The 24,297-nt window shown below is 38.7% G+C and overlaps 1 protein-coding gene across 1 annotated transcript in view; it reads left to right on the top strand.

The window, feature by feature from the left end:
* The window catches only part of PSD3 (pleckstrin and Sec7 domain containing 3), a 375,019-nt gene that overhangs the window by 298,925 nt on the left and 51,797 nt on the right, over positions 1-24,297 (top strand). The window contains exons 10-11 of the mRNA XM_006859907.1: positions 9,677-9,834; positions 15,648-15,792. Coding sequence (XP_006859969.1) covers positions 9,677-9,834; positions 15,648-15,792 — 303 coding nt within the window. The remainder of the gene's footprint in view (positions 1-9,676; positions 9,835-15,647; positions 15,793-24,297) is intronic.

Here is a 24,297-nt window from a genome sequence, read left to right as displayed (position 1 = left end):
GCCTCTCATGAAAAAGCACAAGTTAACATGATATAAACTGATTATATAGTTGAGGGTTGGGGGAACAAAGTAGGGTAAATAGAATACAGTTGGGTCAATAACTGATTCTTTTGTAGAATTCTCTTAGGTAGAGTGTGTGAGAATAAGAGTCAGTTTTAATATTTGCAATCATTTGAAACGATTCCAGGGTCTAAGTACTAGTAATGATCAGACATGACAGGGTGTTGAAGGTAGAATGATGTGTCTGTTTTGCCACTGAATGTATCCTGGTGTGACACCTTAGGATCAGCACTGCACTTTGAACCACAAGGTGAACAATTCAAACCCACCTGCCTGCTCCTTGCAAACTCTATACTGAGTTGCTATGGGTCCAAATTGATTCGATGGCATTTAACAACTATCATTGTTGGTTCTGGTACCTGCGGTATCCCTGAGCACAGGGAACTCATGCCTAAGAAATGCTTGCCCTGTTTGTAGTTAATTATTACTTTTGGGATATAAAGTTCATAGCAGCAGAATCAGGTATTATTATTTTAATAGGTGACTCAGTTTATATATGCTTTAAAGTTTTGAAATTGCTATGAATTGATGATAAAATGAGTAATTTTCTCTTGTTCCTAAAAGTCTATCATTGTTGATATTCGGATATTCTCTTCATATTCATTTGTCAACAGAGGGTGAGTCATTGCTCTGTCAGCCAAGTACTTAGACAAGCTTTTGTTATCATACAGCTTTAAAAGTTCTCACTTATATCTGATCCTGCCAGTTTTTGGCTCTTTTGTGAAAGTATTGTTTGTAAGCTTTATTACAGTGGCATTCTTGTTACGGGTTGGTTGTGATAAAACTGATGAATTAGCTAAGACTCAATGCGTGTAGGTGACTGGTTGGTGCATGGCAGTGGTTACTTAGAATTTCATTACTATTGTATTCCCCAAACCAGACTCATGAAAATTTTCCAATGTTTGTTGTTGTTAAGTGCTGTCCAGTTGGCTCCAATTCATAGTGCCCTTGTTTAGGGTTTCTGAGCAGCGGCTCGTGGGTTTGAATCACTGACCTTGCAATTAGAAGCCCAGTGCTTATCCTACAGTCACACCAGGATGCCCTTTGATCTCTAGGATCTAGAAAGCAACTATTCAAACCTGAATACATATATCTAGAACATGTATTTTTTGTTACTATTGTTATGTGCCGTCGAGTCGGTTCCAACCCATGTTGTTGTTATTAGGTACTATCGAGTTGGTACCGACCTATAGTGACCTTATGCACAGCAGAAGGAACACTGCCCGATCCTGGGCCAACCTCACTATTGTTGCCACACTTGAGCCCATTGATGCTGTCACTTTGCCAATCCATCTCGCTGGGGGTCTTCCTCTGATTTTGCATTAAAACACTGTGATGAATGAATTATTTGAAGTTTCTAAAGATGTTGAGTTGAAGAATTTTATAATCCTGAAATTTCACGGGTTGCTGCTGGATTATCTGCTCCCTCCAATTTCTTTCCAGTGGTGCTGAAAATAGTCTTTCAGTGATAGATTCTGGCTTCTTCATTTATTCACCAGATTTATCCTGGACATTTTCCTGCCACTTACTTAAGTCTGAGACCTTGCTGAAAAAGTATGTCAGGCCCTAGTATGTCTAAGTGACTCCTTTTGCCTGGATAAAGGAGGATTAAGATACAACTGGAATGCTTCTTAGAAGTGAGGATGGTGAGAGTTTGTATCATGTATTTGGACCTATTATCAGGAGGGATCAGTCCTTAGAAAAGAACATCAGGCTTGGTAAAATAGAGGGTCAACAAAAAAAGAGGAATCCCCCCAACAAGATGGCTTGACACAGTGGGCTGCAACAGTGAGCTCAAGCATAGCCATGTTTGTAAGGATAGTGTAGAACTGGGCAGTTTTTGCTCTGTTCTACATAAAGCTGCTATGAGTCATAACTGACTACTAGTACCTAACAACCACAAAGATGCAGTGTTTCAGTGCTAACAAAGAACTTAGTCCTGCTGCTACAGCTCCAATCTCCTCCTCATTGTAGTGTGTCAGACAGCGACCATATGTATGCTAATTGAATGCATTCACATAAAAATCCATACCTGTCTACTTTCAGAAAGATGGGCAATCAGAAATACTTATGTATTAAATAAAAGAAGGGGGGAGATAATCACCGAATTATCCAGAATGCTTCATAGGCCATTTAAGCAAATTAGAAATAGACCATTTAGGACCCAGTGTCTTCTAATTACTAACATTTTTACTAATAATCCTCATAGCTTCAGTCAAGAACTTGCTCTCAAGAGAAAATCAAGACCATTCAAATTTGTTTAAATATAACCTGTTCAGTAAGACATGACGTATATAACACTTTGTAAACTAGAAGATGAGTATGTTTTTAAATGATGTTGGTGGAAGTTAATTGAGTTGGGGTCAGTTTCCAAATATACTTTGTATTCACCTGTGAGAACAAATTGCCAGACTTGATGGCAATTGCTTATACATACTGGTGTTGTTAAATGCCATCAAATTGATTCCAACCCTGTTTAGGTTTTCCAAGGCTATAAATCTTTGCAGGAGCAGAAAGCTACCTCTTTCTCCCATAGAGTGTGGTTGGTGAGCTCAAACCATCCATCTTGTTGTTAGCAATCCAGTGCTTATTATACAGTACCACGAGTACTCCCATTTATGCATATCTCTGTGATTTTTGTGTTATTTTACTATGATTCTACTTCACAGTATCTAGGTTTAATTAACAAGTATCTTAAAAATAAGAGAAAGTTTTCCATTTCATACTTTCAATGACTATAAAATAAATAGCATAGTAAATCACATTCTTGGTGCTTATTTAGGGTGAGAGAGCGCTCTAAGGAATCATACTAGTTAAAAGCTGTAGATCGGAAGTGAACATAGGGGAGAGTAACATTTTTAGGTGTCACTTTCACCTTCCATTTGTTTGAGAAAATAGAAAGTAATTAGGTGTCATGGAGTATTTTCTTGTCCTATGGAAAATGTCTTGGTTGAATTTATCTTCCTGTCTGTTTCACATTTAGTTTGCACAGCTAATAATCTTAGGTTTGAAATTACTTGATTACAATAATTTACCCCTTATTCCCCCCCCCCCAATTCCACCACGTAAGCATGATCTTCTACTTTTAATAAGTAAAGATGTCAGAATAACCACCAGAGGATAAAGTTAATTCTTTTTAACCAATTTTCAATCTTAGTACTTTCACTCTACCCTTGATTTTGCTCACTGTTATAGATTTACAACACCAGTTTCCAGTGTGAATACAGAATGTTGAAGCTATTTTAAAGTTTTCATTGTGTCCCTTTGTTTAATGGTAAAATGGAATCACCATCAACTAGAAAAGGAAGCTTATGAAGCTTAAAATTTCTAGACTTCAGTTTAATCCTGATTAAATAGATCTTGCTTCCAGGTCTGCCCTATGTAGTATTTTCTGTCCAGTATAAGATATACGAGCGTTGTATCTTAAAGTTTTAGAAGCTGACTTGGGTTAGACGTGTTTTCAGAAAACTCTGATACAGTGATCCCAAGTTGACAGCCATTGTTAGTTTTCACTTAAGGCTATAATAAATACTGCATTTTAAATTCTTCATACTTTTAGAGTCATCTAAGAATCGCATCCTTAATGTTTGGTTTTAAACCAAAATGTCAGCAGTGAGAATATGCTTCAAGAATATAAGATCTCCAAATATGAAGGTCTAAGTTTCCCAAAATTAATAGCTAACGATTTTCCTTCTACTTTGTGTCCACTTTTGGGAGTCCTGGCATGGTACTGTGGGTTAATGCGCTGGACCGCAAAATTGGTTTGAACCACCAACTCAGTGGTTCAAGCTCACCAACTGCTCCTAAGAAACCCTATACAAGGCCACTGTGGGTCAGAACTGACTCGACAGCACATAACAGCATAGTAATTTATTGGGAGTCCTGGTGTGGTGCTGTAGAATAAGCACTGGGCTATTAACCACAAGGTTGGCGGTTCGAACCCACCAGGGTAGTTATTAGTCAGATCTCACTCCATAGTACTTAACAGAGCAGTTGTTTGTTAAACATCATGATATGGGTAGGAATTGAGATTGCAGGTTGTCCAGGGTTATGAATGCCCAACTTATGTGGAAAACTCCTATTGGCCCTTTAATGCAAGGTTTCTAACCCATTTGTCATGACCAATGACGCAAAATAGAAGCAGACCTTGAAGTTTTACTGTTTGGATGACTTGTCATGGTAACTGGAATAGGAAAAACTGCAGGCCAGAGTCCTGAAATGGGAGACTTGGAAGATGTATATTGAGCCCTTTGAAGAGCCTGGTGCGTGCAACTGGAATATTGGCAGGACTGTGTAGAGCCACACACATTCAAAGTAGCACAATGGGCCACTTCTTTGAGCAGAGCATTACCAGATTGAAGCAAGGCAGTGCTGTATTAAACCCTGCTTTGATGTTATGTAAATATGCCCCCACTTTCACATCAAATTTTTCATCACAAGTCACCTGTACTTGCTACATATACAGCTTTTACTTCACTGAAAAGACTGGAGGTATTTGAGGATAAGTAAGAAAAGAACAACGGGATAAGAGCAGTGACCTTAGGATGGAAGGAAATAAGGTAGAGACAAAGCAGGTGAGCAGTAACGCATGCACACATTTAATCAGAAAAATGCTGGCTGTGTGTAATATAAGTGCAAACTAAAGTTTCTTGTGAAATATCGAATACATATATAATACTAATAATCAAATCTAGGCCTGCTTAACTATTTTAGCATGATTTTGGATTGATAGGAAAGGGACAGAGCAAAGTTAAAATTTGTTAAAGGTCTTACCTTGCTTGATATGGATGAGGAGTAGAGAAATAGAGTATTTTGATGAGAGATGTTTTAATTTCTTTTTCTAAGCACTAAACAGGATAGCAAAGAACACTGAAAAATGATAGATGACTCATTGTTATAAAGAATTGTCATAGATGTAAAATGTACCAGACAACATAGCAACTAAAATGTAAAACAAAAACTATGTATTATTATGCAAGGAAAGCCTGGAATATAATTAAAGTGAAAAAGGTCAATATGATTCTATCTAGAGGACAAAACTGATGGGGGAGAGGAGATGACAGAAAAAATAACATAATAACAGAAGAATTGAAGCACTAAACTTAAGAAAAAATGCATTTACTTATACCTCCAAAGCAAAACAAAATTTTTTTCTCTATGTTCATGGAACATTAACACAACATGTACTTGGCCACAAGAAAAACCTTAAATTTCGAGAGAAGAAAGAAAGTAGGTTTACAAACCAGATGGTCGTTGTTGTTGTTGATATCAACTCATAGCTACCCTATGCACATCAAAATGAAACACTGCCTGGTCCTGGGCCAGTCTCACAATTGTTGCCATGCTTGAGTCCATTGATGCTGTCATTTTGCAAGTCCATCTCGCTGGGGGTCTTGCTCTTTTTCTCTGACCCTCCACCTAACCAAACATGATATCCTTCACCAGCAACTGGTCCCTCCTGGCAATATGTCCTAAGTATGATTTGATTTTTGGCCATCCTGGCCTCCAAGGAGCACTCTGGCTGCACTTCTTCCAACACAGATCTGTTGGTTCTTTTGGCATCCCATGGTACTTTGAATATTCTCCTCCAACATCATAACTCAAAAGCATCAATTTTTCTGTGGTCTTCCTTATTAACTGTCCAGCTTTCCCATGCATTTGAGGTTATTGAAAATACTATGGCTTGGGTCAGGCTCACCTTAGTCCTCAAGCTGACATCTTTGCTCTTCAACATTTTAAAAATGGCTTGTGCAGCAGATCTGCCTAATGTAATACGTCATTTGATTTCTTGACTGCTGCTTCCGTGAGTGTTGATAGTCTATCCAAGAAGAATGAAGTCCTTGACAACTTCAATCTTTTCTCCATTGATAAGAATGTTGTTCCAGTGGTGAGGACTTTTGTTTTCTTTACTTGAGATGCACAAACCAGATTATCTGACTATAAATCAATAAAATTAGAAGTATATAATAAGTACTGGTGTGGCACTGTGGGCTACTGCGTCAGACTGCAAAGTCATTTGAACAGCAAGGTCGGTGGATCAAGCTCACCAGCTGCTCCTTGGAAACCCTATATAGGGTCTCTATGGGTCAGAATCAACTAGACGGCGCTTAGCAACAAAAACAAATGGTATATGGTGAAAACTCTAGGACTTGAAATACGAGTAACATATTTCTTGATACTACAAATAACATAAAAGTTAACATAAAAAAGATGACTACATACTATGTAAAGTACTTATGAAAAAAGATACCTTTATTTGTAATCTAGGTTATACAATGTAACCTGTACTGACTCAAAGGAAAAATTATAGCCTTAGGTGTGTTGTTTAATTAAAAGAAGAAATAATAAAAACAAAAGCTAAATTATCATCTTAGTAAATTTGAACAAGAAAAATTAAACAAAATAAAATAAAGTGTTATTATTGTGGTGTTAAATGCATTGAGTCAGTTCCAACTCATAGTGACTCTACACAACAGGACAAAACAATGCACAGTTTTGTACTGTCCTCACAATTGTTGTTCGGTTTGAGCTCATTCTTACAGCCTCTGTGTCATTGTAGTTCATTGAAGGGTTTCCTCTTTTTCCACTGACTCTCTACTTCACAAAGCATGGTGTCCTTCTCCAGGGACTGACCCCTTCTGATAATAAGTAAACATGAGTAAAATGAAGTCTCACTAAGGAATAGTCTCATTATACTTCTTCCAAGAAAGATTTATTCATTTTTATGACAGTTCAAGGTATATTCCTTTTTCTTTGCCAATACTAGGGGTAGGGAACAGCCAGCCCACGGACGGGCCTTGTAATCCCATGAAATCATGTGGTCTGGCTTTGCCAAGGCAACCACAGGTGGTACTAGAAATTCAGTCAATCGAGGAACTTTTCTTATAGCAACACAAATTTATATTGAGTGATGTCATAAATATCCAAATGGCCCTTGACAGGAAAAAGGTTCCCCACCCTTGACCAACACCATAATTCAAAAGACATCAATTCATTTTTGGCCTTCCTTATTCATTGGGTAGCTTGCACATGCATATAACATGATTGAAAATACCGTGGCAGTGGTCAGGACTATCTCAGTCCTCAAAGTGACATCTTTATACTTTGAAACTTTAAGGAGATCTTTTGCAGCAAATCTGTCCAGTGCAGTACCTCTTCTGATTTTCTGACTACTGCTTTCATGAACATTTATAGTGGGTCCAAGTAAAAGGAAATCCTTGACAAGTTCAGTACTTTAATTATTTATCACCATGTTACTTATTGGTCCAATTGTGAGGATCTCTTTCTTTATAAAATAAACTAGGAAGAAGGAAATAAAAATCCAGAATCACAGATCTATCATATCAAAAACAAAAACTTGCATATTTCTAGGCTAATCAATGCAAATATCAGATATTTTGGGAATTGGTATATGGAACGGCTGGAATATGGAAGACTAGATAATAATTTGCATATCTGACTCGTGGTGTTTTTGAAGAATATTAATATATCTTGAACTGCTAGAACAAACACATTTATTTTGAAAGCGATGCAGCCAGATTGCTCCTTGGAAGTTATTGTGGTAGAACATCATCTCTTGTACTTTGGTTATGTTATCAAGAGGACCAGTCAGTCCCTGGAGAATAATACATTATACTTGGTCCAAGTGGAGGGTCAAAAAAAGAGAAGAAAAACCCTCAACAAGATGGATTGGCACAGTGGCTGCAATAAAGGGCTCAAACATAACAATTGTGAGGACACTGCAGGCCTAGGCAATGTGGCGTTGTGTTTTACAGATGATCACTGTGAGTTGAAACTGAATCAATGTCACCTAGTAAAAACAACATATATGGAAATAAGCCCTGGGAGGCCAAATGGTTAAGCACTCAGCTCCTAACCAAAAGGTTGGTGGTTCAAACACACCAGCTCTATGGGAGAAAGTTTACTTTAGATGGCAACAGTATGGAATCACCTCGTTGGCACTGTTTCCTTTTTGTTTTATATGTGGAAATGGAGGTAGCCTATGCATTACTTGTAGGTAATTTTGCTCTAGTCACTAATTTGCATCCACCTCATTTTAGTAATTATTCAATATTCCCATCTTAATTTTTTCTCCATCTACTTCAAATCCTATTATGGAAGCTAAGAGGCTGAATTGGATGAGGAGCAGATATGATTGGTATGGTAGATCATCCTAAGGCTGGAGGATATTAGTAGTCATATTACCTCCAGTTAAACTCCTACTCTAATACACATTTTCTAGAAGGAAATTTGTGAATCTTTGGAGTGATAAATCACTGTGAAAAATCTCATTAAAAAAAGACAAGCAGACTCCAAACATAACTAGATTTTAGTTTTATGCATTAATGGAAATTTTAGAGCAAATGCATGTTAATATGCTGTATTTCTTTTACGATTTTCTTTTCACTCGTCTGTTTTATTCTCCACAACTCTCTACAAAACTGTCAATGTCAACATCAGTTCTTAGCCTCTGAGTCTTAATAAGAAGTAAGACTTCTTGTTAAGAAGTGTGTTTATGTGGTGTAGTGGGTAAGAGCTGGGCTACTTACTGAAAGGTCAGCAGTCTGCTTCTGTGAAGATTCCAGCCTTGGAAACCCTCTGGAGAAGTTCTATCCTGTCTCACAGGGTTCTATGAGTAGGAATCGACTCTATGACAACAGATACAGTGGTTTTGGTTTCGGTTTAGCTAAAGCATGAAAGAAGGGAAGGGAGATTGATGCATTGGATAACATCTTCAGTAACAATGTTTTGTGCCTGCCTATTATGTTTATTTTTGTTTGGAGGCCTTTTGAATTCTAACGGACCAAGAAACAACAAGGAATAATAAAATCAAGCTTTCTTTAAATTACATTTATTCTACTAGTTTAAATTTCTTGGGTTTGGTTTTTGTTTTTTTTTAAGTTCTATTTGGAGGGATGCCATCTAGAACATTTCTAAACTCTATGAATCATATTGATGATGCCAAAAGATAAAATTGTATCTATACATGATTCCTTTTTATGTAATTTTACCTATTTTTCACATTTATGAGAATAGAACTATGCTTTCTTATGATTAAACTTATGAGTGTTTCTCTTTCAGCAGACAAACTAGAGAAATCATTTTATATTTCCATTCATTTTCTCTCTTGATAATGTTAGCCTAAAAATGAAATAGCAGGAAAATGTTACCTCTTTGGAGCAAAGAACATGATGACATTTTCTCCATCAATATAATTTGTTGATGGATATCTGGAAGCTTTTTCATTTATCTATTTAATCTTGAAACCAGAGCTTTCTATTGGACCTAGCTTCATTTCAAATCACTGTCAAATGTATGTCATCAACATTTTTGTCTTTGGCATTCCTTAGTTATGTACCTTCGTCTTTATATGTCAGCCTTTTTAAAAATGTCCTTTAAGTGGGTGTGTTCTCTCATTCTTGGTAGTTTTTCCAAACAACAGAATGTTCTGTGACATTTATGAAGTAGCAAAGAGTTGTAGCTACTGTTCATTTTACTTTTGTGTGCATCCTTGTGGATTTTTCAAAAAAATTTCTTGTGGTTTTGAAGTGTAAAAAAACAACAAGAAGTTGAAATGTGAACATGACCACGTCTTTGTTATTGTTTCTGTCTATAGGATGAATATAAACCAGAAAAGGCCCTGTCTGAAGACGACTTGAAAAACGCTGTCAGTGTGCACCACGCATTGGCGTCCAAGGCCACGGACTATGAGAAGAAGCCAAATGTGCTCAAACTCAAAACTGCCGATTGGAGGGTCTTACTTTTTCAAGCCCAGTATGTTTCCTTTGTTTCTTTTCTTTTTTTTGTTGGCATATGCTACCTGATTCCAAGCAGCAGAATCAGGATCTGCAAGGGATAATTTCCAAGTCAAGAGTCAAAGCTCCTAACTGGTTCCATTCAAGACAAGACTAGAATAATGCATAGAAACTCTGAGCTCAAATTTTCAGTCTACTGAAAAATGTTATTGTCATTGTTTAATACCATCAAGTCAGTTCCAACCCGTAGTGGCTCTGTATAGGGTTTCTGAGGAGTGGTTGGTGGATTTAAACTGCCAACCTTGCTGTTCAAATTGACTTGCAGTCTAGTGCATTATCCTGCAGCACTACTCCAGGACTCCACTAAAATACAGCCTTGTGGCTATTTTCAAATACAATCTCAAGATCTCCAAATCCTTATCCATAAAACAAGGATTTTAGTAGATTAGTTCTATCCAACTGTGGATAAAATAGGCCTGGATTCAAATCACCGTTTTCTGACCTTTTGTCCTAGGATGTAATTTAACCTTTTTGAGCTTCAATTGTCCCAAATTTTAGGTAATAATGTTTACCTCGTAATGTTCTTGTAAGGATTATATACTTAAGTGTATGAAGTCTCTCACACAGTGTCTGGCATATCAAAGGTTATCAGTAAATGTAAATTTTCATCTTAATCTCTCTCCCCTCTTTTGGGGGGCTCTAATAGACCATGATTATAATAGAAGGAAAAAACCAATCATTCTGTGGACTAGGCATTGGCACGCATTGCCAGTTTACCAAAGAGTTAGTTCAGTGACAGCATACATGATTGGTCGTGTAACATTCCACATGCAGAATACTGGATTTGTGAATTGTGTAGCTTTGGCTTGTCAGAGCTGAGCCTGGAAAACAAGAAGAGCAAAGAGGGGACACACATAGCATCAGTGTCCATTGCAGACAGTGTCAGTCATTCATGGCATGGCTTGTCACTAGTATGCACTTGACATCAGAATCATCCGTAACAGCACTATTAGCTGATATCAGGTGGCATAGAATTGTTCAAAATCAGCATAATAAATACAAGTATTTAAATACATCTTGATCAGAGCATTGTAGAATCAAAAAAGAGAAGGCCCTTTGGTGATTTCGTGACTTTGAAATATCAAAGGTTTACAATCACTGGCATCAGGCAAAGGACAATTTGTAAGGTAACAAGTTAAATAGGATTGCATGTATATAGGAGTAGCAGTTTTCACACCACCAAGGAGCCATGTTGTTGTCAAGTGCTGTCGAATCAATTCCAACCCATAGCGACCCTGTATACGGTTTCCAAGGAGCAGCTGGTGAGCTTGAACCACCGACCTTGCAATTCAAACGGCTTTGCAGTCTGGCGCATTAACCCACAGCGCCACACCAGGACTCCAAGGGAGCCAGAGGCAGCAATATAATGATAGATATTAGTCAGCAAAACTCTTTCAAATTATTTTCTCAACTTTTTTTTTTTTTTTTTTAAATCTGGAAGACTGGATATAATTACTAAGGAGATCTGATTACTTCAGATAGAAATGATGCAGAAATCACTCAAATGAAATATGGAGCCAGAGAGATCAGATTGGAGGCATAATCAAACAAATCAAACCTATTGCCATCAAGTCACTTCCAGCTCATAAAAACCCTATATAGGACATAGAGTTTCCAAGGCTGTCAATCTTGAGGGAAGGTTTAAATGGAGCACCTGGTGGGTCTGAATCACCAACCTTTACTTAGCAACCTAATGATGACCCACTATGCCACAGGGCTGTTTAGAGAGACATACGTTATTGTCGTTAAGTGCTGTAGAGTTGATTTCAACCCATAGTAATCACCAAAGCTGGTGAGCAAGACCGATAGAGTACACAAGTGGGCACAAGTATATCCAAAGCAGGTGTTGTGCTCATTCCAAAGGAAGATAATCCAACAAAATGTGGAAATGATTGAACAACATTATGAATAGCATATACAAGTGAAATCTTGCTGATAATTAAAAATAGTTGCAACAGTATATCCACAGGGAACTTGCAAAAAAAATTCAAACCATATTCAGAAGAGAGCTTGAAATGAGGGACATCATTGATGATATCAAATGGATCTTGGTTGAATGAAGAGAATATTAGGAAGGATGTTGTTGTTGTTAAGTGTTGTCGAGTCAGTTCCGGCTCATAGCAACTCTGTGAGGGTTTCAGAGAGATTTCAGTGGTTGGTGTGTTTGAACAGCCGACCTTGTGGTTAGCAGTACAGTGCTTATCCTATGTTTATCTGTACTCCTTATTGACTATGCAAAGGTAGTCTACTATGTAGAACATGACGAATTATGGATAATTTTGTGAAAAGTGGGAATTCCTGGTCACCTAACTTTTGCTTATTCTGAACGTGTACACTGACCAAGAAGATGTCATTAGAATAGAACAAGGGGATATAACTGCTTGGTTTAAAATCAGGAAAGAGGCTTGTCAGGGTCGTATCATTTGATCATACTTATAGTCTTTATGCTGAGCAAAGAATCCAAAGACGCTGTACTGTATAAAGAAGACTGTAGCACCAGGATTGGAGGAAGACTTATTAATACCATGTGATAATGCAGGTGACACAACCTTGCTTGCTGAAAGTGAAGTGGATTGAAGTGGTATTGATGAAGATCAAAGACTAGCTTTCAGTGTAGATTACTTCCTCAATGTAAAGTCAACAACAACAAAAAACAACCCACAGTTGGATCAATAAGCAATATCATGACAATTGGAGAAAAGATTGAAGTTGTCAAGGATTTCATTTTACTTGGATTCACAATCAAAGCCCATTGAAGTTGTTGTTGCTAAGTAATATCGAGTCAGTTCCAACTCCTAGTGACCATGAATAGGATTTCTCAGGCTTTTAAATCTTCACAGGAGTAGAAAGGCTCATCTTGAAGCTGTTGTAGTTGTTAAGTGCCATCGAGTCAGTTCTGTTTCATAGCAAACCTGTATAGGGCTTCCAAGAAGCACCTGGTGAGTTTGAACTGCCAACCTTGGGAGTCAAACCAACTTGCAGTCGAGTGCTTATCCTACAGGACCACATCTAGAAGTAGAATAAATGACATATTACATTGGGCAAATCTGCTACAAAAGACCTCTTTAAAATGTTAAAAAGCAACAATGTCACCTTGAACACTCTAAGGTTCATGTGACCTAAGCCATGGTGTTTTCATTTGTCTCATATGTATGTGAAAGGAAGACTTGAGAAGAATGAATGCCGTTGAATTATGGTGCTGGCTAGAACTGCCAGAAGAATGAACAACTGTGCTTTGGAAGAAGTACAGCTGTATTGCTCCTTGGAAGCAGCAATGGTGCAATTTCATTTCATGTGCCTTGGACAGATATCAGGATTGACCAACCCCTTTAATAGGACATCATGCTTGGTAAAGCAACGAGAGGGTAGTGAAAAAAGAAATCCCTTAGCAAAATTAAATGGTGCAGTGGCTACAACAATGGACTCAAACATAGCAATGATGATGAGGATGGCTCAGGAGCAGTAAGCATTTCATTCTGCAGCACATGGAATCACTATGAGTTAGAACCCACTCAATGGCACCTAACAATACCAATAATAACATGGGGTGTAATGAATTGATAGTGTGGATCCCCTTAGGATGATTGGAGAATAAAAGGATTTTAGATTTGCTTGACATTTTGCTGTTTTCCTGCACAGTCATTTGAACTGCAAGGTCAGTGGTTCAAGATCACCAGCTGCTCCTTGGAAACCCTATACAGGGTCACTATGGGTCGTAATTGACTTGACGGCACTTAGCAACAACAACAACAACAACTTAATAGATTATAAATACGGTGCATAGTCTTATTGCGGTTCAAGATCATTTCTTCCCCTCATTTGTCCATTTATAAATAAGTATTCTGTGATAGGATGGGCTCTATGACCCCAGTGGCATATATACATTAAAAGTATGATCATGAGATCAGATGTCTCCCTCCTTTCCAGTAGATTTTTTAAAATTGTTATTGATGTATAGTGAACCCTTACAGTAGTGCAGTGGTTAAGCGCTCAGTTGCTAACCAAAAGGCTGATGGTTCAGATGGCCAGTCATCCCACAGGAGAAAGATGTGGCAGTTTGCTTCCATGAAGATTACAGCCTTGGAAACCCTGCGAGACAGTTTACTCGGTCTTCCAGGGTCACTGTGAGTCAGAGTCAAATCAACAGCAGAGGAATTTCTGGGTCATTGACGTCTGTTTTACAAACCACAGATTTCATCTGTTTGAAGTGTACAATTCAACGATTTTTAGTAAATTTACAGGGTTGTGCAGCCATCACTATAATCCAGATTTTTTAACACTTCTGTCACCCAAAAGAGATCCTTTGTGTCCATTAGCATTCACTCCCCAGTCTCATCTCACAACAAACAACCACTGCCTCTTAAAATTTGCCATTTGTGGGCATTTTATGTAAGTAAAATCACACAATATGTTGTGTTCTCTGTGTGACTTCTTTTACTTAGCATTTTAGGGATTCACCCATACTGTAGCTGTACCAGTGGAAATATGGACTCTAGTGTGGTGCTGTAGAATAAGCAGCAGGCTACTAACTGCAAGGTTGGTGGCCCAAACCCACCGTCCTCAGAAACTCGTATACAGGGTTGTTGTGCGTCAGAACAGATCAAGGGCACTTAATAAAAACAGCAACCAGCAGTTGATACCTTCATTGGTGGATAGTATTCCACTGTAAGGATCTATGTTATGTTTTGTTTATCCATTCACTAGTTCATAGACATTTGAATTGTTTCCCCTTTTTGGCTATTATAAAGAAAACCTCTGTGAACATTCAAATGCAAGTCTTTGAATGGATATATATGAGGGCGCTTTAAAAAGCTCATGGGAAAATGGAATTAAATGATAATGTACATTCATTACTCTTGGGTAGATACCTCAGAGTAGAATTGCTGAGTTATTTGGTAAATGTGTAGTTAACCTTTGAAAAAAGGGACTGTTTTCCAAAGTGGACATATTTTTTACATACATTCAGGCAATGGATATCATAGTTGGATTTTAATATCAAATTACATAATGAGAGATTAATTCATTTTTTTAAATTTCCACCTTGTTGTTGTTATGTGCTATTGAGTCGGTTCTGACTCATAGCGACCCTATACAGGGTTGCCGAGGCTGTAAATCTTTATGGGATCAGAAAGCCTCATCTGTCTCCCGCAGAACAGCTGGTAGTTTCAAACTGCTGACGGTGAGATTAGCAGCCCGATTTGTAATAATTATGCTACCAGAGCTCCTTTACCTGCTATCAAAAACAGCCCTGTGATGCAAAGTTAAAAACTCAGCTGTTAACTGAAATGTTGTTGGTTCAACCTCACCCATTGCCTCTGTGGGAAAAAGACATGGTTATTTGCTACCCATAAAGATTGTAACCTAAGAAACCCTATGGGATGATTCTAATTGTCACATGGATCACGATAAGTCAAAATCAACTTGCCAGAAACAACAGTCTAGTATTAGACAGAAAGTAGATGTTTAATAAATATGTTTTTGGATAGATGAATTCTCATTTTTCCATCTGTTTCCTAGAGAGATAATATATCCTCATACTATAATGATCATTGTTCTGGGATAATGATCATGGTGGCATTCACTACCACAGCAATAGCTAGTTAGAATATTCCATCTCAATTGAAGTTTCATTAGGGATCTATTGTCCCCCTCCAAAAAAAAAAAAAAAAAGAAAATGTTATGTACCATTTTTAATCAGTAATGAGAAATAAGCAAGTATGATGTGCTGAGATAATAGAAATACCCTAACAGAAAGATGTCTGTTTTCCCTAGGAGTCCAGAGGAAATGCAGGGGTGGATAAACAAGATTAATTGTGTTGCAGCTGTATTTTCTGCACCACCATTTCCAGCAGCCATTGGCTCTCAGAAGAAGTTTAGCCGCCCACTTCTGCCTGCAACGACAACAAAATTGTCCCAGGTAAGTCGTTGTTGACAGTGCTTTGTGAAGAAAGCTTACCATACATATTTAAATAATACTTTACATTTGGGGCAGAGACCCTGCCTTGGATGGGGGGCACTATTAAAATGGAACAGAATGTCATAGGTTGGTTTTATACTTCATGTTGGCAGTGGCACTGTTGACTCCAGGTTGGTAGGATACTTTCATTGAATTTGTTTTCTGAAAGTTTTATTGATTTACTAATCAGGCAATCATATTGGCTTGTTTTTTGGTTGTTTTTTTTTCAGTGACTGGCTAATGTTAGGGAGAAACCCTGGCTTAGTTACAAACTGGTACTCGTTCACACATGCGCTCACTCATTTTATTGAACATCTACCATGGTGTGTGGTGCTGTGGGTTAATGCGCTGGACTGCAAAGTTGGTTTGAACTTCAAAGTCAGTGGTTCAAGCTCACCAGTTGCTCCTCAGAAACCCTAAACAGGGTCACTATGGTTCGGAACCAACTCTGTGGCACTTAACAACAACAACCATGCCACAGGCTATTTGGTGCTGGGAATATAAGAATTTCCCAGGAATAGGAATCCTCTGCTTGCAGTACAGTGGGGAAGAGTCTTCCCTAGCCCTCAGTGCAGAGTTATGTTGACTAGTGGGTCTTCTAAACTAAACAAGACCAAGTGTCCAAGCATTCTGTTTCACTTCTCTCTTGATGTCAGATTGGTATTTCCAAAGCCCAAATTTTATGTCACTGTCCTACTTAATTAAGAACCCTGAAGTGGACTGGTAACCAAGAGGTCAGCAATTCAAACTCAATAGTCACTCTCAAAAACCCTGCACAGCAACCTTATCAGTCAGGACCAATTCAGCACACAACTACTTATACATAAAATGCTACTCACTAGAAAGACATTGGAGAGTCTCTAAAAGGGCCAAACTCCATGACACGATGCATATATACCATGTATCCATTTTAAACCTATCTGCGGTGTCTCTGTTGCCAGTGATTAGTTCAAATATTTTGAGAGCAACTACAAAGCCAGACTTTCTTACTAATTCAGCAGTGCCAATAGAGCGTCTGACAGTGATCAACCAGGACTTGCTATTAACTGGCCTCTCCACACATATCTCGGGTATCATGATTATCAGTGACACCTTTATTTGACAAGTATGTATTTTAGGTTCCAGACATACAAAGACAAGTGAAACGAAATCCCTGTCCTGAAGGAGTATTGAATATCAATATGTAAATAAGTGTAATTTGGTGGTGGCGATTATTGTTGTGTGCTGTCAAGTCAGTAGCGCCTCACAGCAGTCCTATGCACAAGCGAATTAAACACTGCCAGGTTCTCCAACCTTACAATCATTGCTGTATTTGAGCCCATTGCTGCTGCCACGGTGCCAATCCATTTGGTTGGGAGTCTTCTTCTTTTTCTCTGACCTTCCACTTTACCAAACATGATATCCTTCTCCAGGGACTGGTCCCTCCTGACAATATGTCCAAAGTAGGAGAGACAAAGTCTGGCCATCCTGGCCTCCAAGAAGCATTCTGGCTGTACTTCTTCCAACACAGATTGGTTTGTTCTTTTGGCAGTCCATGGTATTTTCAATATTTTCCTCCAACACCATATCTCAAACGCATCAATTCTTCCGTGGTCTTCCTTATTCACTGTCTGACCTTCACATGCATATGAGATTATTGAAAATACCGTGGCTTGGGTCAGACAAGTCCTCAAACTAACATCTTTGCTCTTCAAGACTTTAAAGAGGTCTTGTGCTGCAGATTTGCCCAATGCAATATGTCATTTGATTTCTTGACTGCTGCTTCCATGAATGTTGAGGATTGATCTAGCAAAATGAAGTGTTTGACAACTTCAGTCTTTTCTACGTTTTTCTTGATGTTGTTTACTGATCCAGTAATGAGGATTTTTGGCTTATTTACATTAAGGTACAACCCTCACCAAAGGCTGTGGTCTTTGATCTTCATCAGTTAATATTTTTAGTCCCCTTAGCTTTCAGCAAGCAAGGTTGCATCATCTGCATATTGCAGGTTGTTAATGAGTCTTCCTCCAGTCCAGATGCCATGTTTTACTTCATATAATCCAGCTTCTCAGATTATTTGCTCAGCATGAAGACTGAATAAATATAGTGGAAGAATGCAACCCTGGCACATACCTTTCCTAATTTTAAACCATTCCATGTTCCTTAGTTCTGTTCAAACAACTGCTTATTGGTCTATTACAGCTTCATCATGAGCACGATGAAATGTTTCGGAATACTCATGTTCCATAATGTTGTCTATAATTTTTCATGATCCACACAATAGAAAGTCAATAAAGCACAGGTAAACATCTTTCTGCTTTTTTCTGCTTTCAGCCTAGGTCCATCTGACATCAGCAATGATATCCCTCATTCCACGTCCTCTTAATGGATCTGTCTTTGTATGGTTGCATTATCTTTAGCAAAGTTTTACTTGTATGTGATATTAATGGTATTGTCCAATGATTTCTGCATTCCATTGGGTCGCCTCCCTTTGGAATGGGCATAGATTTGGAACTTTTTCAGTCAGTTGGCCAGGTAGTTATCCTTCACATTTCTTGGCATAAATGAGTGACTTCCTCCAGTGCTGCATCATTAAATATTTTGCCCAGTAAATCCATCAATGTTTCAAGATGAGGCTTGCATTTTTTCTTCAGTTCCCTCAGCTCAAGGAAAGCTGAGTGTTCTTCCCTTTTGGTTTTTAACTCCAGCTCTTTGTACTTTTCATTATAATACTGACCTTTGAAACTTTCTATTCACTCTTTTACCTCCTCATTCTTTAGCATCTCCATGCTGAAGAGCAAGTTTCAGAGTCTCTTCTGACATCCATTTTGGTCTTTTCCTTCTTTTTGTCTTCTTAATACCCTTTTGCTTTCGTCCTGTATGATGTTCTTGATGACACCTCACAACTCTTCTGGTCTTCAGTCTTTAGTGTCTAATGCATCAAATATGTTCTTCAGATGATCCCTAAATTCAGGTGGGATATATTCAAGGTCATATTTTGGTTCTTGTGGACTTGTTTTAATTGTCTTCATCTTTAGCCTGAACTCACATATGAGCATTTGATGGTCTGTTCCACAGTGTGCCCTGGCCTGGCTGATGATTGGAGCTTTTCCACCTTCTCTTTCCACAGTGTAGTCAGTTAGATTTCTGTGTACTCCATCTGGTGAGGTCCATGTGTATAGTCATCTTTTACGGTGTTTAAAAAAGGTATTTGCAATGAAGAAGACTTTGTTCTTGCAAAATTCTGTCATGCAATCTCCAACATAGTTTCTATCACCAAGGCCATATTTTCCAACTACTTCAGCATTTTTTTCCTATTCATTTCGTTAGGAGTTTTCCAGTTATTATTATTTTTCAGTAGACTAGTCTTTCTCACAATCACTCCTATAATCTGTGGAGAAGATAAGTTGAATCCTAAGAGAAATACTAATTAACTTGTCATTCTTGAAATGTTTACATAGCTTAGAACCACATAAGGTTTTTTTTTGTTTTTTTTTTTATCCTTCTTTCACTATAGAATTTATAGTTCTATTTGCTTTCTAATTTGAAAAATACGATACTGATCTATTTATATATGTTTTTGTTAAGTGCTATTGAGTTGATTCCACTCATAGCAACTCTATGTATAGTGTTCCCAAGGAGCAGCTGGTGACCTTGGACTGTTGACATTTTGGCTAGCAATCCAGTGCTTATCTAACAGTACCACACCAGTATGAGCTTACCCAAAACCCACTGTCACTGAGTCAATTCTGACTCTTGGTGACCCTGTATAGGGTTTGTGAGGCTGTAAATCTTACGGGAGCAGAAAGTTTCATGTTTCTCTTATACTGGGCTCATGGGTTTGTACTAACATCCTTGTACAGTATTTATCCTACAGCACCATATGCACTAAAAAGTCACTGTTGTTGTTAAGTGCCATCAAGTTGGTTCTGATTCATAGCAACCCTGTATAGGGTTTCCGAGGAGCAGCTGGTGGGTTTGAACCTCTGACCTTGGGGTTCACACTCCAGTTCTTATTTTTACAGTTCCATGCCCAAAAATTTAGCACATAAAAATGAATGTGTACATCTCTATCTGTGTGCTTTTATTTAGGAAGCCAGGGAAGTAAGCAATTGTATCAAGAAGGAAACTTGTATTATAATGTCTTAAACTGAAATTAATGATGGAATGCATACATTTTTTATATGCTCCTCATTTTGGTCATAAATCTATAGAAATACAAAAAATTCATATGTAGTATGGAGTCCTAGTATGGTGCTATAGAATAAGCACTGAACTGTAAGTTTGGTTTGCACTGCAATTCTGGATCCAAACTCACTGCTCACCAACTACTCCTTGGAAACACAACAACATTAGCAAAATGATTAATTCAGGATTTCAAATAAGAAAGGAATAACCAAAAAGAAGCATCCTCAATTGCACAGCAGACAAAATGGGCCAGCTTTTTCAGAAATTTAATTTATTTGAATAAGAATAAGAAGGAACTGCCCTACCCCCACCCAAAAAAGCATCTTTTGTAGGCTTCTATTTTCCATATAGAGAATGAAAAGATACTTAGAAGGTCTCAAAATTTCTTTCTAGATTTACCTCTGTATTATTGCTTTGCCCAAGTCATAGTTTTAACATTTGTTTTCTAAAAATGAGTAAGATTTTGAGAGTACTATGAGAATTTAGGATCAGACATGTAAACCCAAGCATATAACAATGACAAAGGATAAGTTAGAAAGAGGAAAGAGAGTTGGTTCATGCACAACCTGGTACAGATATTTGGGATACCACCTGATTCATAGTATACCTCCAGTGACGCCTGGAATATGTGTCTGGATGTGTGCATGACCTCTTCCATCCCTTACTGACTAACAGACTAGCTTGGATTATCTAGCACAGTATGTTTCAGCCTTAGCACTACTGTTGTTTTGTGCAGGAAAATTCATTGCTGCATGAGGTTATTCTGTAAATTGTGTGATGTATGTAGCAGCATCTCTGCCCTTTACCCATTAGACACCAGTAACAGCCCCCCACCCCTTCGCTCCGTTGTCTGACATCTGTAGACACTGTCAGATCTCCTTTGGGATTAAAATTCAGCCCCCCTCCTGTTGAAGTTATTATTGCTGATTAATGTCTTTGAGTCTATTCCAACTCTTTGCGATCCTGTGTGTGCAAAGTAGAACCGCTCCTTGGGATTTTCAGGCTTGTGACTTTTGGAAGCAAACCCCACCAGGGCTTAATTCCGAGATGCCTCTGGGTAGGTTTAGCCTTCCAGCCTCTCGGTGAGTAGTCTGCCATTTCACCATGGTAATTCTGAATCTCTGAGCCTCATTGATTTTCCTTTCTCTTTACCTCTAAAACCTGACTCTTAATTCCCCTACATGCCAGAAACACTTGGATCATTTTAATTTACAAAATAACTGTATAATGATGTGAGTGCCCTGCTGGAAAAAATAAGAGCTAAACAGTGTTAGGGAAAAAAATTAAACGTCCAACTAAAAGACTTGTTTGGTACTTTTAAGAACACATTTTTCATAACACTGTCATTTGCTAGCTTTTCTTTAATTTATTCTTGTCTTCTATCCAAAACTTATTAGACTGACTTATTAACATTGATTATTGTCAGTGCAGAGGGTTTCTTTCTGAACAACTCTGCTGTGTAGGCGTTACCTTCTTTAGTTGTTTTTCAAGGCCGTATTGCCAAAGCACAGTTTTTTTTTCTTATGTTGGAGTGGAGAGGCTAATTTGAAAATAAATTTTTTATTTTTCCTTCTAGTGTAGCTAGTAAGGAGCCCTGGTGGTGAAGTGAGGTAATTGTTGGGCTGCTGACTGAAAGATCAGCAGTTCAAACCCACTAGCCTCTCCACAAGAGAAAAATAACAACAGTGTAGTTCCAGAGACATTGCCAATGTTGGGAACCCTGAAGGGCACTAAGAGTGTCAATCAAATGGACAGCAGTGGGTGGGTGCATAATATAGCTAGTACAGGAGAAAGAAATTTCTAGTCATTTCAAGGTTATTCCCCTTCAATGTCTACTTAGGACCTTCTTTTCTACCCTCCAAAGCTGCCATTTTCAAATGTGAATGTACACAGGAATCATCTGACAAAAGTGTACATTTCCCAGACCCCACGGGTTGATTAGTTCCAGGCTAGATCTGGTAGCGTAGTGGTTACAAATCGGGCTGCGAACCGCAAGGTCAGCAGTTCGAAACTATCAGCTGCTCCGTGGGAGAAAGATGAGACTTTCTGCTCCCATAAAGATTTACAGCCTCGGAAACCCTGTACAGGGTCACTATGAGTCAGAACCAACTCGACGGCACTTAACTCAAGACTCAGGGCTCAGGTCAGGAATATGAATGTTTCTAATACAGCTAGGAGTCCTGGTGTGGTGCTGTGGGTTAATGCACCAGAACACAAAGCCGTTTGAACTTCAAGGTTGGTGGTTCAAGCTCACCAGCTGCTCCTTGGAAACCCTATGGAGGGTCAGTATGAGTCAGAATCGACTTGACAGCACTTCACAACAACAACAATACACACTAGTATGCAGATGGTAGCAGATCATACTCAGAGATACTACTCCTAGACAATCTTCCTCCCTAAAGTGGAGCCATGGATGTGCTTAAAACAGCTGAGTGCGCAGCTACTAGCTGAAAGGTTGGCCTTTTGATCCCACCTGGAGGTGCTTCAGAAGGTAGGTCTTGGTGGTCTGTTTCTGAAAGGGCACACCTTGAGAACCCCTTGGTACACAGTTCTACTCTGCACACATGGGGTTGCCATGGATCAGAACCGAATCAACAGTATCTAACCACAACCACCACCTCCTTTCCGTCTTTTACTACCTCTCTAAAGAACTGTATCTGATGATGTCATTTCATAATTCGGGGGAGGCTTCAGTTAATTGAATTTTTCCACAGACATTTTAAAGTCCCCTCACACCTAGTCTCAATCTCGTCTTTGATTCTTCTAAAAGTTTTACTCAGTGGATATGCACTAAATGGGAGAGACACTAATCTGAAAAGCAAAGGAAAGCCTATTTCTCTGGTAGAAGTAACCATCTCTCTGCACTTGATCCCATGATTTTGACCAAAAGCAGTATTGCTCCAGACCGGATGAGGGTCAGACATTAGGAGCCATTCAATGTCTGGGGAGGACGGCATTCTTCTTGTTGCCTCTCCCTAGGCAGAACCTTCCTCAACCTAGCAATTCCACACTTGCAGTCACAAAGTCCTATAACTTCTAAATATCCTCCTTTCTCTGAGTTAGAACTTCTTAGTTCAGGCTTTTGTCATCTTCACCTAGATCATTGATCTCCTAACTTTTGATGGTTACTCATCTCATAGTAAGTAAACTATGCCTCATACTGGCCTCTGCTCAGTACCGTACTGGACTCTGGATGATTCAGGGTAGAGGCACATATGAGGCATGTCTCCACCTTCAAAAGTTTAGAATCAAGCAAAGAAAGTAAATAGATACCGGACAGAATATATTTCATAAGAATTGTGTAGTATAAACACTTAATGTCTGCAGTGTTACAGAAGAGGGAGATTGTGAGATCTGGAATAAGCTGGGATTTGACTGGACTTTGGAGTAAGGAGAGTGTGCTGAGTACAGCCTGTATGTTTGAGAGTCCTGGGAGAGAAGGTACCTTAGGATGGATATAGCCAGTTTATGAAGAGCTTTGCAAGCTGACGTCAACACTGATACATTAAGAAACAGAGTGCTTTGAAGCTTATTTTTCATTGGTGCTTCGATCCTTAAAAGGTAGTTTAAAAGTAAGTTTATGAGTAGGAGTTAGAAGAACAGGGTTGCTGCCCCTGCCCCACACCATCCTTCGCTCTTAAGTCTAAGTCCCTTGAACTTTCTGAGTCCTGGTGCGTGGTGCTGTGATATTGAACTGCAAACTTAGTTTGAACCACAAGGTCGGCAGTTCAAGCTCACCAGCTACTCCTAGGAAACCCTACACAAATAACAATTCCCTTTAAATGACGAGACTGGGAGAGATGACTAGATCCTCCTTCACCTTAGAATTCCTAGCATTCTGTGTTTCACACTTTAAAAGGAGAGCTTTGGGGCAGGCACCAGGGTTTTCCACATCGGTGTACCTGACATGGGAGGGGAGAGTGGGAAGGGTCTGTGGATGGCGGCATATGCTCTCTGCCTGGTGTTCTAACCTCGTGCTCTAGGCTCTGCTCATCCTCTTTTTCTCTATCTCTCAACTTTCTGCTTTTTTATATTTTTATTCTCATTTATTTTCATTCTCAATCTTTTCTTTCATTTCTCCCTCCCTTTAAGTAATCATGGTTGGTATAAAAAGGCTGAAGCAGCGGACCCATGAGGGCTGCTTTCTAGCTGCATTGTGAAATCTTGACCAGCCGGGTGCCTGTTTTCAATTAGGTAAACTTCCTTCCTAGAGAGGAAGTTAGGATTTCATATATGAAGGGAAAATGGGAAGTTATCCCTCACAATGACGTACTATATGAGTTGTTGTTGTTGTCAGGT

This window comes from Chrysochloris asiatica, unplaced genomic scaffold, assembly GCF_000296735.1.
Source record: "Chrysochloris asiatica unplaced genomic scaffold, ChrAsi1.0 scaffold00035, whole genome shotgun sequence".
Lineage (NCBI taxonomy): Eukaryota > Metazoa > Chordata > Mammalia > Afrosoricida > Chrysochloridae > Chrysochloris > Chrysochloris asiatica.
The sequence above is the reverse complement of the archived record's forward strand: the minus strand, read 5'-3'. Positions and strand labels throughout refer to the sequence as shown.